The sequence below is a fragment of the Cyprinodon tularosa genome, unplaced genomic scaffold (assembly GCF_016077235.1).
Source record: "Cyprinodon tularosa strain WSP-4 unplaced genomic scaffold, ASM1607723v1 ctg443, whole genome shotgun sequence".
NCBI lineage: Eukaryota > Metazoa > Chordata > Actinopteri > Cyprinodontiformes > Cyprinodontidae > Cyprinodon > Cyprinodon tularosa.
In genome coordinates, this window is record NW_024039167.1 from 487,070 (window position 1) to 500,617 (window position 13,548).

General features: G+C 38.6%; 1 protein-coding gene across 1 annotated transcript in view; it reads left to right on the forward strand.

Annotated features, from left to right (window-relative positions):
* The window catches only part of kcnh8 (potassium voltage-gated channel, subfamily H (eag-related), member 8), an 80,954-nt gene extending 69,339 nt beyond the window's left edge, over window positions 1-11,615 (forward strand). Inside the window, 4 exon segments of the mRNA XM_038300235.1 lie at window positions 3,162-3,445; window positions 4,311-4,426; window positions 4,648-4,727; window positions 10,631-11,615. Of these exon segments, the coding sequence (XP_038156163.1) occupies window positions 3,162-3,445; window positions 4,311-4,426; window positions 4,648-4,727; window positions 10,631-11,173 (1,023 nt within the window). The 3' untranslated portion in view covers window positions 11,174-11,615.
* The last annotated feature ends 1,933 nt before the right edge of the window (window positions 11,616-13,548 follow it).

A 13,548-nucleotide genomic window follows, 5' to 3' on the forward strand; every position in this document is an offset into this window, starting at 1 on the left:
TGAAAACTGAACAAGGACTCAGAAATACATTAAAACATTGTGATGTTGGACAGAAAGGGTTAGTTCGGCTGGCACAGGACATCCAGCTCCGGGGCAGGGCAGCTAAAACAAAAAGGTTAGAGAACTCACAAAATGGCTGCTTCCATAGCAATGAGTTGCTTGGAGCTAACGATGCAAGCCAGTCCAACCATAGAGGCCTTAATCATGGACTTGTAATTCAAACAAATTTTAAAAAAGGAAATCAAGCAGATGGTAACACACAGCTTAGACTGTTCAGTCAGGCTCATTGAGCATTAGCATTCACCATCAACAGTTGTTCTTTCAAAACAAAAAACAAAGAACGCATGTAAAAAAATATCTATTCTACCTATCGCTCACCCAAACAGAGTATCATTAAGCATCAGATGAAAAGAGGGGAAAGGGGGTTTATTAGTTGGCTCAGTGGAGTGGATGGACAGGGGTTTTGGTTCAATCCCAGAGCCCCACTTGTTCGGTTCAGGAACAGTTCATCCAACAAGTAGAGTAGCCTTGGCCAGGGCTTCCTCTTAAGGTGTCAGATAGCTTATAGCAGCTATAGCAGCTCACCACAGCTCTAAACAGTAGCCAAACCAATGCATCAAGGACTGGCGGTTTCACAGTTCAAGGTAGCGGCAGGACCAGTGTGGCATGGTTCAGTGGCTCCTAGTGGCTCCTCACCACAACAGCAAGTGGGCCTGGCTGTTCCGTGGACTGAACAGACCTGGGTAGTCTTCTCATCTGGTTCAGCAGACGGGTTCACAAAACACTGCGTTCAACTAGGCTTAAAATGCTGGAAAAACAAGACAATACGTTCAGTTCTTTCTGAATAGCAGGCAGTGTGCAGTCCCACTCGGTCTAACAAGCATAGATTTGGCTGCCATGGACGTTGCCTCAGCTGACCCCAATGTCTCAGCAATAACTTGTGCAATGTATAATGTGCAGTTACTATTTGATACCCTGTGAAAAAACCTGTGTCTCTATATCTGATACCCAGTGCAATTACTATATATACATATATGAATATAAATACCGTAAATTCCCTAATATTGGCCTGTATTCCAATAGCGGCCGGGTCTCTAATAATGGCCGGTCTCGCTGTCAGAGGAGGTAAATAATGGCCGGTCTCTAATACAGGCCGGGGCTATAAACGTTTTTTCTGGGCATACCTCAACATTATACTTGTGGTAGTAAGTAACATACAAGTACCACAGCCCTGCGCAGCTGGACGACAGGCCCTGACTGCTGCCCGTCTGCGCGAGGAAGAGAACAGACACGCAGCAGAACAGGAGGAGCGCGAGTGATGAGGAGATTAAAGGGAGAGATGAAGAGGAGGAGAAAAACTGAGGAGGAGAATTAAACAGAATTGGAGGATTTTTTTTTTTTTTTACTTCAAACCAAGCGAGACATGGTAACTGTACTTTTTCAATAAATGAACCTAGTGTTTTATAGGTTCAAAAAGACACAAAATCTCATTTTTATTCATTCCACTGGTAGTCTGTTTTGCTCAAATAGCAATAGAGGCCTGTCTCTAATTCTGGCCTCTATCCAATAAAGGCCTGGACCTCGATGCACTTGAGTGAAATAAAGGCCCGGGCCTATATTAGAGAATTTACGGTACCCATCTATATAAATATCCATGTAAACACCCTGTGCAATAACCCCGTATAGTGATCCTACTCATTTGACTATTTGGGATGATGTATCAAGTACTGTGAGATCGATAAAGTCAATCAATCAATGAATCAAGTCCTCCCTATCGATGCCATCTTGAATGTAGTTTAAAGCACTCTATCGATGCCAAAGAGCCACAGGGAGGTAAGCGCAGAGTGGGTGTCTGCTGCTTAAGTAATCTCTGTCGAAGCGATGTGACTTCCCTCTAATTTCATTAACATTTTACCCTCAACAGCTACCTTTTATTATTCTCTGAATTCAAACCTAATAAGTTGGAGTGACATTTTCCCTGAGGTATAACCATTCCAGTTTTTAGTCTGCAGACCCTAGTAATTCTCCATTGGGACTTTGGCCACTGTTTACAGCATACCAATGACAAAAACACCGCTCTGGGTCTTATTCTGTGTATATACACAGAATAACATATAAAATACATGATCCATCATTACAAGAATTGTCAAAGAGCCATCAAACAGCCAAAGTAGCAAATTACAATGCAAGTAGTCTTGAAGTCAGGTACCACAAACTTTTTGACTCGTAATTCTGCCTTTAGGGGCATTATAGTTTAAATTCACGATTTGTAAGTTGTAAACTTCCGAAGACAAATAGAATGCACCATTAATCATGCCAACCTTTGAATTAACACAGGGGAGTCCTTGAAGAAAAATGGTTCAAAATGTGAACTGGGGATGAGATTTCATTCCTTGCATGACAACATCACTAGACAAACAGCCAAGCCTACAATCGAAAGCTAAGATCTCGGAATATTTGTGAGTCAGAATGGCACAAAGTTCAGAGCTATATTCAATTAAGAGTGTTTCCCTTTGACTGAACATAAGCTATTATCCAAGGAGGATTGAGCTAAATTTTCAGACTCCAGATGTGCAAAGCTGATAAAAGTGGGGGGGTTTTTCTGACTCTTTTTTTTCTAGAAAAATATTTAAATATTATAATATATCATCATCTTTCAACTTCACAGATCCTCTACTTTATGCTTTTCTATCCCACAGCTCCCTGTAGATTTATTGATGTTGGTGGTTGTAAAAAAAATAATAGATAAAAATGTTAAAGAGGTATTAACAATTCTGCAAAACTCTGGCTAAGCTAAAACTAAAGGTTTGAATAATTCAAAAGGATTTGTCTGGCAGGTCCTTCTCCAAAGATTTCTGTTGGGTTTCTCTCGGCAGGAATCTTCCTTCACTCACAATTTTTACAGCAAGCGTCCTTTTATTATACTTGTCATGGGAAAGTGGATATTAGAAAGCTATAAATTATTTGTGAATTTGTTCCAGTCATTAGCTGCAGAAAGACTATAGAGCTATATTTTTTATGCAGTGAAGCTGCTGAGGTATTTTATAAGAAAACCCATTTACCTGTTTCAGACATTGACCTCATAGTAATTGTATTCCTTCCTGTGAAGAATATCTCCCAGCCCTAACTGCAAACTTACCATTCTTTTATTTTTGTTCCAGACTGGGGGAAGAAGAAATGGGCGTGTGGTCCAAGGTCGACCCACAGTTAGTGAGGCCCAGGAAGGACCCGAAGGGGGTACAGACGAGGAGGAACCTGACAACACTGAGTCTGTTTCTCTTCTGACCGAGCACCATCGAGCCGAGAACCTAAAGGACGCCGTTGGGAGGTCTCCTCTCCGGCCATCCCGCCATAAGACCATCACCCACTGCACGGGTCGGTCTCAGAAAAAAAAACAACAGGAAGTTACAGCAACTACCCTAGACCCTTCCAACCTCAGCCCTAGGTGTGTTTGAATGCCACAGATTTTTCCATCAGAGCATATTCACCTTCAAAATTTTGTTTATTTTATCTATACATAAAGCACACAGTGAGGTTTAACTATAACTCAACGAATGCACCAAGGAGTAGATTTACTTCCTTTTAGTCCTTGCCTGAATTATAAATTTCTTTTTCAAACTTTTATGTCAATATTAAAGCTTGGAGGTTTTATATATATATATATATATATATATATATATATATATATATATATATATATATATATATATATATATATATATATATATATATATATATATATATATATATATATATATATATATATATATATATATAACTAATTGGTTTTGAGTTCATGGATATCATGTTTTAGTGTCAATCACTTTTCTTTCTCTACCTCCTATTATCTTTTTATCAGTAGATCATAGGAAGCCATTTGCGTACAAAACAGTTTGTAGCATCACTGGGCTGGTGGCCTTTTTTAACCACTATGTGAGGAAGGAAAAGACCAAAATTACAAAAGTATAAAATGCTATAAAATGAAAAAGGCCATGACCCTTAAGATAACAGAACCTATATAGCCACTGGTCCTCATCACCATAGAATGTGTTAACTTCAGGGGCTTACACTTCTCCTTTGGGTAACAGTTAAAGCATCCAGAAAGCATACATATCACAGTAATTGTGATATGTATGTGAAGTGAATTTCTCCGCTGTGAGATCAATAAAGCTCATCTAATCTAATCTAATTGTGATTAATTATTGTAAAACTGTCATTTCATGTTTATGATGTATTGTCAGTGTGTCTCTGGGGTAATCCGAAGCAACTCAGAGGCTAGATGTTACTCCATCATTTCCATGTCTTTATAGGATAGGGGACGGTACTGAGGACAGTGAGGGAACAGAAACCTCCCAGACGTTCTCTTTTTCCACGAGCCTTGGCTGCCCTGTCAGTGAACAAACCAGTGCCTCAACGTCCAACACAGGTTTTTTCTATGACACAGCACATCATCTATTCTATTTAGATTTTTTTTTTTTACAATCATCAAATAAATGTCCACACCCAAAAACCTTACCTTCTATTGCATATTTTTATTCTAACCTTGGTTATGTAATTCGAGGGTGGGCATTTGTACTTTCTATATGATTTTGTTTGGTTTACTCTTTAATTCACTCTTTATTTTTTTATATTTGCTCAATTTAACAGATATGCTGCAGATCAGCACAACAGAATTTGCAGCCAAAGCGGAGGAGACCAGGGGACAACTGCGACACCTCGACCAGCAGGTTTGGCCTGTGCTTATACTTTATAAGTTAAGGGATCCCGAAGTGTTTTACATGTCATTCAAGATGGCAAGCTACATGGTAGCTGCAACTGCCGTCAGGCAGGACCCTGCGGTTACAGTGCATGATATGATTTGGGAACCTGTATATTTTAGGATGACACTTCTATTGCTGCAATTAGAAAGCTTCTGATAATATGAATTATAAAAAAAAATCAGAAGTAGGAAAACTTGTTCTAAGGGGAGGATTTAGACAGATGTAGTTGGAAAGAATCACAGTTTGGCTTCCAGAAATGAAAGCCTGCCAGTTCGATGACCTAAAAAAAACATATGGCTCTGTTGATGGTGAGAAAAATGTAGGCAGGTGAACTTAGAATAGAAGATGTAATGAACCAAAACTCTAAAATTTCTAGTCCATAAAAAACAGTTTAAATTATTTATCCTCCACCTGTCAAGTATAAAGATGGTGAATTAAAGCTAGATAGTTAATAGACAAATCTTGTTTCCTATTTTATTATAAAGCATGTCTAAAATGAAACACAAATTTCAATCCATTGAAGAACAATGTGAAACATTAGCTTTTCAATTCATGTTATGTTCTTAAACATACCAAAGACAAATACTTCAAAGAATACTAACTTTGCAAGTGGCAGTATTTTATATCTGCATTTTATTTAGTCGCCAATAACTTTGTCTTATTCTAAGCAGTTGATGTATTTGAAGAGTTTAAGTGTAAAACAAAAAAGCTTTAGATGTGCGGCTAAGACAATGGGTGCAGCACCTTTATAGTTCACATACATAGTTATAATACATAATACAGTATATATGAGGGGATCTCAGTGTAGAGGTGGGTGCTCAACAATAGCCTGTTGAGCCTATTAGTGGTAACATCTTTATTGATGCTAGCATCCGATCAACTTTAATTAGCAATACATGTGCACTACGGACTGTTTTTAGCATTGTAAGGTTATTATTTCAATGCCCTTTAATTCCCTCCAGTATTATTCATTTTACCACACATTCCTGTTTGTCTGCTATTTTTTTAAGTTGCTCTCCTGGTTCTTCAGGTTTAGATTTGAAAAGATCAGGTTCAGTTTGCTTTGAATTTAATCTCTTAATTAGTTCCTGCTCCCATTTAGGCTTCCAGTCATTAGGCTCTTACTGTATTCTAATTTGTATTGATTATTTTCTCTATTTACTCAATTTTGTAATCTGAACTGTGGGTTTCTTCTTCCGTTTGGTTTCAACCAAGTCAGCTTACAGAATTTATGTTTAGCTTTTTTTTTGTACTATTCTTTCCACGTATTTTTTACTTGCACGGCAGTAGTCGTAGTGGCTCAGTTTGTGAACCTTTTTTTTGTAATATTTTGCGTTTAACTGCAAAAAGTAGTCAGTCAAATCATGTTGTTTAGCAAGCAGACTCAGTAGTGCTTGTGCAAAGTGTATATGTTAATCACTTGTAATGCTATGTTCCAATGCTTATGATTTATGTCTGATTAGAAAATGTTTCACAAATAATTATAGCACAGTATTTACAAACAAATTTCAACCAAATAGGTATTGAAAAACTTTTTTTAAAGACCTGATGGCCCCTTTGTATACATTTTGAATTAAGTGCCATATCTTTTAAGACAGTACAAACCTGTCTTTAAAACTACAGCAACTTGATTTAGCGAAGAGGCAGACATTAAAACATGACAAAAAACACGATTACATTAAATAACAAAAAATACACATTTTAATCATTTCAATAGTTTTTAGAGAAAAGCAGTGCTGATTCTCACTACCATAAACCAACATTATTTCAAGTACAATAATGTTATAACTAGCATATATAAACAATTTAATTTTGATTGACAGACACTATTATAAATATGTAATGTAGTATATACAGATGTGAAATTCAAAAGTTGTTTTAAAGTTCTTTTTTGCAAAATATTACCTATATGCCACAGTTTGCTAACTGTAGTTTAAAAACATCCATCCATCTCCTCCCACTTATTTCACCAGGGTCGCGGTGGGGGCGGTGCCTATCTCTGGCAGTCTATGGGTGAAAGGCAGGGTACACCCTGGACAGGGTGGGAGAAAGTATGTGTACTCAGAGAGGACCAACACAGGCACAGGGAGAACATGTAAACTCCATGCAGAAAGACCCTTGGCTGGGAACTGAACCCAGAACCTTCTTGCTGCATGGCAACAGTGCTGCACAGCTTTAAAACATAATTTCCTTAATAAGAGTGATAGGTGGTGCTCCTTTACTTTTAGTGCTTCTACAATAAAAGAAAAGTCCAGTCCCTCTGCTGCTTCGGCATCTCTTTTAAAGGGTTTTAGCTGTTGAAAGGTAGAATTAAAAGTAAAAAGCTTCAGACATTTCTAAATTTTTATCATTTAAAATGTTGGTGTACCTTACACTAGTAACCAATTTATGCCTTGTTGGATTGAAACCAATATAATACAACACAGATGTTTGGCAGAAAACTAGAGCTTAATAGGTGCAAGACTGACTTTATTTAACAAACTTATATTACAGACACCAATTTGTAATGGAATTCTAATAAATCTAATCCAAGGAATTTTTACTCCCATCTCTGGTAACAGGAGGTTTTACAGAAACATTGAAAAGCCACAACGGAGATTGTTAGAGAGGGTAAAATGACTTAATGAGGGTAACTCTCAGCATGGTGTGTTTGACAGAGAAATGACAACTTCTTTAGTTGGACTCAGGTCCTGCTTTGGCAATAAAAGGACATTTATGTCAAAAATGTTCTCCTAAAACAATACTTGAATTAAGTATGCATAATACCTGCTACTAAGAAAGTAGAAATTTAGGATATAAGCAATTTTTCTATAATCATTTTTCATTATGAGTTAAAGGCTGTGGGTTTGTTCTGGTCAGCTGCTATTTTTTGTTCTCCCTCAGTCTGACCACTGATGGTTTGTCTCAAATATTGGAGTCCAGGAATCATGTTGACAGCGTGTCAGATTGGACTGTCCTGCCACTCTCTGCTTTTCTATTTTTATCTGAGCCACACTTTCGACCCTGGCATCTCACCACATGAGACGAGAAAAAGTGATGCTGTCAAAAAAAGAGGACTGACTGTTTCTGTCTGCTAAAATATTGGTAGAAACATACTGCAGATTTGGTAACTAATTGTTACACCATGCATATTTATTTTCAAATCTATTATGAATTGGATGCCCAGTTTTTAATGTGTGTCCTTAAAAACTCAAAGAGGGAGTAGGAGTGCCCAGCCTGATTCAGTCGGCTGCAATCATATTATAGTTGCACACTTTGCCTGATCACCTCTTGACATATTCACACAGCGAGTTGAGCACTTCCCATGTGGAGCTGCATGCCCTGCTGAGAGCTGATGTGCATCCAGTTGTAATGAAGAGCGTCATTGCCCAGATGGATGGTCATGAGCGCCATGACTGGCAGAAGCAGATGGCGCATTGGCAGGGCTTCATGGCCATGGCCTCGATGGACATACCACGTGAAGGGAGCACCTAATGACCAGCCACCTTCCATATACTGGATGATTACTGCAGCTCGGATTTACTTGCGAAACATTAGAGAGGTGACATGTTCACAGATCCTGGGATTCTGTTTTTTTAATGCATAGAACCCAAAAACTAAAAACATATCTTGCAGAAGGAGACCAGCGCTTAAGCCTTTGTTTAAACAATGTGCAAATAATAGACTTAACAGCCAGCTAAATAAACTAGTGTTTACATTTGAAGAGTTTACTTAAAGATCCTCATATATGAACATGTTAACATGCAATATCTCATGCTATCGGTCAGTCTTAATGCAGAAGCCTTGAAATCATAATGAAAAAACTCACTAGCTCAAATATGTAGATTTTAACTGGAGAAAAGCATAGCTTTCACTTTTAATGAGAAAATTTTTTATGTTTTTCTTGTTATAGGGTTTGTAAGGTTCCTTGGTATTGCAGTAAGTGTGGTCTAACACTGTAATCTCGGTTTTTGTGTGACAGTCATGATCAAGAACACATGAGAGATCAAAGCCAAACTGTTTTTACAGTTAAATTAAATAAAATTAGGATGCAGCTTTGTTAGGACCTACTGAGTATTCAGACAAGTTGAAATCTAGCTAAAACAAAATTACCAATTTAATGGCTCCTATTTTTCTGTGGAGATGTAACCTTAGTAGACAACTATGTGCCCTTCCACTATAATATATCTATATTTACAGTATAATACTCTTATTGGTTTATTCTAGTTTCCCTTAAAATAAAAAACCTGTTGAAAATTGAAAATTAGCACCCCCTTTGTAGTTCATTCCTATATTTCACTCAGCATGAAGTAACTTTCACTTTAACTAATGTCCTCCCCATCAAAACCGTCTCAGTCAAGTTTCTCTTCTTTCAAACCTCAAGGTAGGGTGCGCAACTACTTTGGTGCAGTGTGTAGCCTGTGTTTTAACTTTTTTTCAAGAGTTAGAACAGGGGACACATTGTTCTGAAGGACGGAGAGTCAGATATCTCAAACGTGTTTATTTAAAAATAACAGATCTGCAGTAACAGCAAGGACATCTAAGGCAGGAACCTCTGCAGGAGGAAAACACAGGTTAGTGTCCATGTTAATCTCAAGGAGGATAATGATGAAAGTGTGAGCCACTAACCTGGTTGCATAGTTTTGTCAGTGCCCACAGAACAAGGTTGATTGAGATGCTCCAAAGAGGCTCCAGAGGGAAATCCAGAAGTCCAAAGACAGGTCAGGCAAACAGATCACATGTGAACAGGCAGGCTCAGTGGTTGAGAGGCAGAACAGGTCAGGATCAGGTAATCAGAAACACTCAGGTAACGCTAGAACACTCTCACCACTGGCTCGAGAATAATCTGGCACTGATGAATGGTTAGAGGGGTGGTTAAAAAGAAGCTGGAGAAGGTGAATCAGATGAATGCCGATGAGAAACTGGGCGGAGCTAATGGAATGAATAATGGAACGAATAATGAATCCATTCATCAGTCCTAAGATCATGACAGACTTAGAATCAGCATATTGGTACCTAAAGTAAGAATAAAAAATACATAAATTTGAGGTTTTCAAGAAGCAACACAGGGTTCTTTGTGAAATTGTGAATTTCTCAAACATCTTTCCATTCATCGTCTTCCATTTATTCATCAGGGGGGCTGGTTCCTATCTCCAGCAGTCTGTAGACAAAAGGTGAGGTACATCCTGGACAGATCCTCAGCCTGTCACCGTTTCTCAACATCTTATTCCTATTTAAATAGTTTTAAGTACTCAAATATGAAATGAAGAAAATAAAGCTGCAACAAATGATTTCTGTTGTAAATCCATAAGGGTCCCTTAGCATTTATCAGAAATCCATAGTGAGATCTTGGCTTTATATCATGATCTTGACAAATCATGATAGTCAAACTGTATTTTATGTTGGTTTTCGTAAAGTCTTCCTAGATTTTTTACTGCTTTTACTGAGAGGTAGCTGCATAATTTTCCTTCAGTTTTGATCAGCACCAAGTGAAGTTATGATGTTAAGGAAATGAACTGCAATGAGACCTACAACTTGAAAAAAGTCTAAACAAAGTCAAAACACATAAATGTAACACTGAAAAAATAACAGTTTTAAGTTTTTTTAGATTCTGTATAGAAGCTACTTGTTCTTGTTATTGAATGGAAAAGAGATTTATATAACGCCACAGCACCATTCAACTTTTTCAAACTAACTTGTCTGCTGCTCATCATTAAGGTCTTCTTTTATTTATGTTACCTTGTCCTTAAGGTGATTGTGATAAAGAACTGCATATTGCATGCCTGCAACTATAAGGAAGTATGCTGAGAGAAAATATCAAAACTCTCTGAGGTAAAGCACTACCAGTCAAGATCTTAGATTTTGGAGATAACTCCTGTTTGTGTTTGCAGGTGAGCACCCTCCGGAGGGAAGTAGCCGACCTCGGGCAGGTCAAGAAGAGAATGGCCACGCTAATGGAGACCCTTACGCCGTCGGTGCCCCAACCTGCAATAATCTGTCCTACACATTACTCTCCAGCACATCACACATACATGCACTGTCCATCCCCTCCTCAGTCCTACCATTCACCATCTAAGGCTGCCTCCATCTGGACGGACCCTCCCATGCCATTGCCCTGCTCATCCCTCACAATGTCCCAGCAGCATACTGCGATGTGCTTCGCAGACTCACAGACACACAGGCCGCAGAGCCTCCAGTTAGTTCATCCAGCTATCCCCAGGTCAACTCCTCCTTTAACTCCAGACTTATCGTCTAGGATACCACAGCTGCCCTCTGGCATCCCAGAGGTTTCGATGGATTCTGGCTCTATCAGATTTACGGTACAAAGTCCGCCTCCGCAGGACGGAGGGGAGGAGGACCCACATAGGAGCCCGGGATGTTCTTCTCAAACTGGACACATAAGACTTTATCAGAGTCCAGATCAGGGTTTGTAGCATATTTCCATTGGAATTACCAAGAAATCTGCAGGACTATATCCAGGACACATTTTTTTGGAATATTCCTAACCTAAAATACAGGACTGTTCAGCTGTGGTTTCCAATATCGCGGCAAGGCATCTACTGTAGGAGAATTCGACAAGCAATTCCCTTTGTTCCAAAAGCTTTTCCAAATCCAAATGCATGAGAAGAGGAGCTGAGTTTTTACAGTAGGTGTATTATATGAAATAGTTTGTGTTCTTACCTGGCAAGGCATCTACTGTAGGAGAATTCGACAAGCAATTCCCTTTGTTTCACAAGCTTTTCTAAATCCAAATGCATGAGGAGAGGAATTGAGTTTTTACAGTAGGTGTATTATATGAAATAGTTTGTGTTCTTACATGGCATTCAGATGTTTGAGTTAGTTTGGGAGCTTTATGGTGGAGGATCTACATGTATGAAAATGGTTGATCTTTGTTTCCCTGCTCCTGCACCTTGAGGCTCCGTCTGCTGGAATCAGTTATAATGTGTGACAAGATATTAACATCGGGAAAGAGAGCGATGGTCTCGGCTCTCCATCTTCTTTCCTCTTCAGTCGAATAACCTTCCTTTTCTTGCTCACTCCAACCTCTTTGAATGCACTGCTGCAAGAGAACAATGTAGGACTGGTTGAATTAAGAAAATAAGACATTGTGAAATGAGAGATGGGGTGTCTTGTGCTTCTAACCCACCTGCCAAGGAGGGAAAGGGGGATAAAGGATGGAGGAAAATGTCTATCTGAATATTCCTGGTGGTAGCTTTGGGACTCGCATCATGCCGTCGGTAGCAAGACCCCTGCTGTGGTTTGTCGTACAGAGCACAGAGACTCTTTACCCCCACCGTTTCTTCTCCCTTTCCACATGCTCCCCCCTCCTGCTCCTGTTTCTCTCTGCATGCCTTTCCAACTCCTTTGAGTAGTGCCTGTAGACACACATTAACATGCTGCATGTTGCCCCGTGGAGAGCGAGCTTGCCATTTACCTTTCTATTTAAAGGAAACACGATTTGGTATTTCAATCGTTACACCTGGCATTTACTGATGCATATTTAGCACAATTCTGCTCTGTTTAAGCAAGAGTTATTTTTGGCACAAGGTAGTCGCCCCAGTTGTAAAGTGGCCCGGAGCATATGCTCTTCAATTGGTTCACAAGCGATGCTGTAATGCATTTCCCTGCTTGGCGCTCAGGATTGGCAGCTCTGAGATTTTATTTTACTCAGCAGTTAGAAAGAAGGCAATATTCCCCAATAAAGCACAATAAAGAAATGAAGACACTTTTATATATTGATGAATGTACCCACACTAAAGATGTATTTTTTTTGTACTTAAATCAGAGATGTGCAATGGCCACAAGCAATGCAACTGTACACAAAGTTAGGTTGTGCTGTTTGCTGGTACCTGCTGATGCAACCTTAAACCGGGAAGATTGTAACTCATATAACAGATCTGTTCTTGTCCTTTTAACTCCTGTAGGTTTCTGCTTCTCTGCAAATGGAATGTACTGTAAACACTTCTTCCCCTTTTATATTTCTCAGATACACTCATGTGCTATTAAAAATCAAACACGACTGTTATAAGAAGGCTTTCTTGTTTTGTTTCCACCAAAGAAATACATTGAAGGTTTTTTAAGGATGTCTGAAGCACTCAGTTTTTTTAATAAGCTTTTAACAAGAATATGCAATGTCAGGTTATGAGGCATTTATAATTATGAGCTACTGGAGAGTTCATTAAGTAAAGTGTAAAGCGCCTAAGATCAGTGAATACTCTAAAGTTTTGTTCAGCATGGAATATATAAAATAGACTATCCCCGTCGATAATATGAGGTACAAAAGAGGAAATACTTTCACAAAATGCTTTATTCTTGTGTATCAGTAGGTCTAATGTGAAAAAAGTATTTTGTTCTGTTTTTGAATCTATTTACACATTGAATTTTTTTAATTAGGATTTTTTTGTGTGTGTCAGACACAATTAAGAGACTTGATTTGTAGAGTTATTAAAAAAGTAGGAATACCTTGAAGGGGGCAGGTTAGTACTATAATTTGCATGCAAAGGTTTTTTTTATTTAAATGTCGCTCCCTGTTGGCTAACTTTATTTGATTGTGTCTTTGTCACTTTCAGTTTTTTGAATAGGAGCAAAAATAAAAAGAACTATATAAAAGCTCCTGCTATTGATCTAGAGATTTTTTTTTTTATGTGATGGCTTGAACTCTAAAAATTGTGCAGCTGTACATATGATGTTGAGTAAACACTTATGACCATTTCTTGTTTTTTTTCTCTAGCAGATACAATCAGTCAATAGATAGTGTCTTCCGCCACTAGGGGTGGATACAGTGGTGCTGGAGGAATGCCTTGACTGG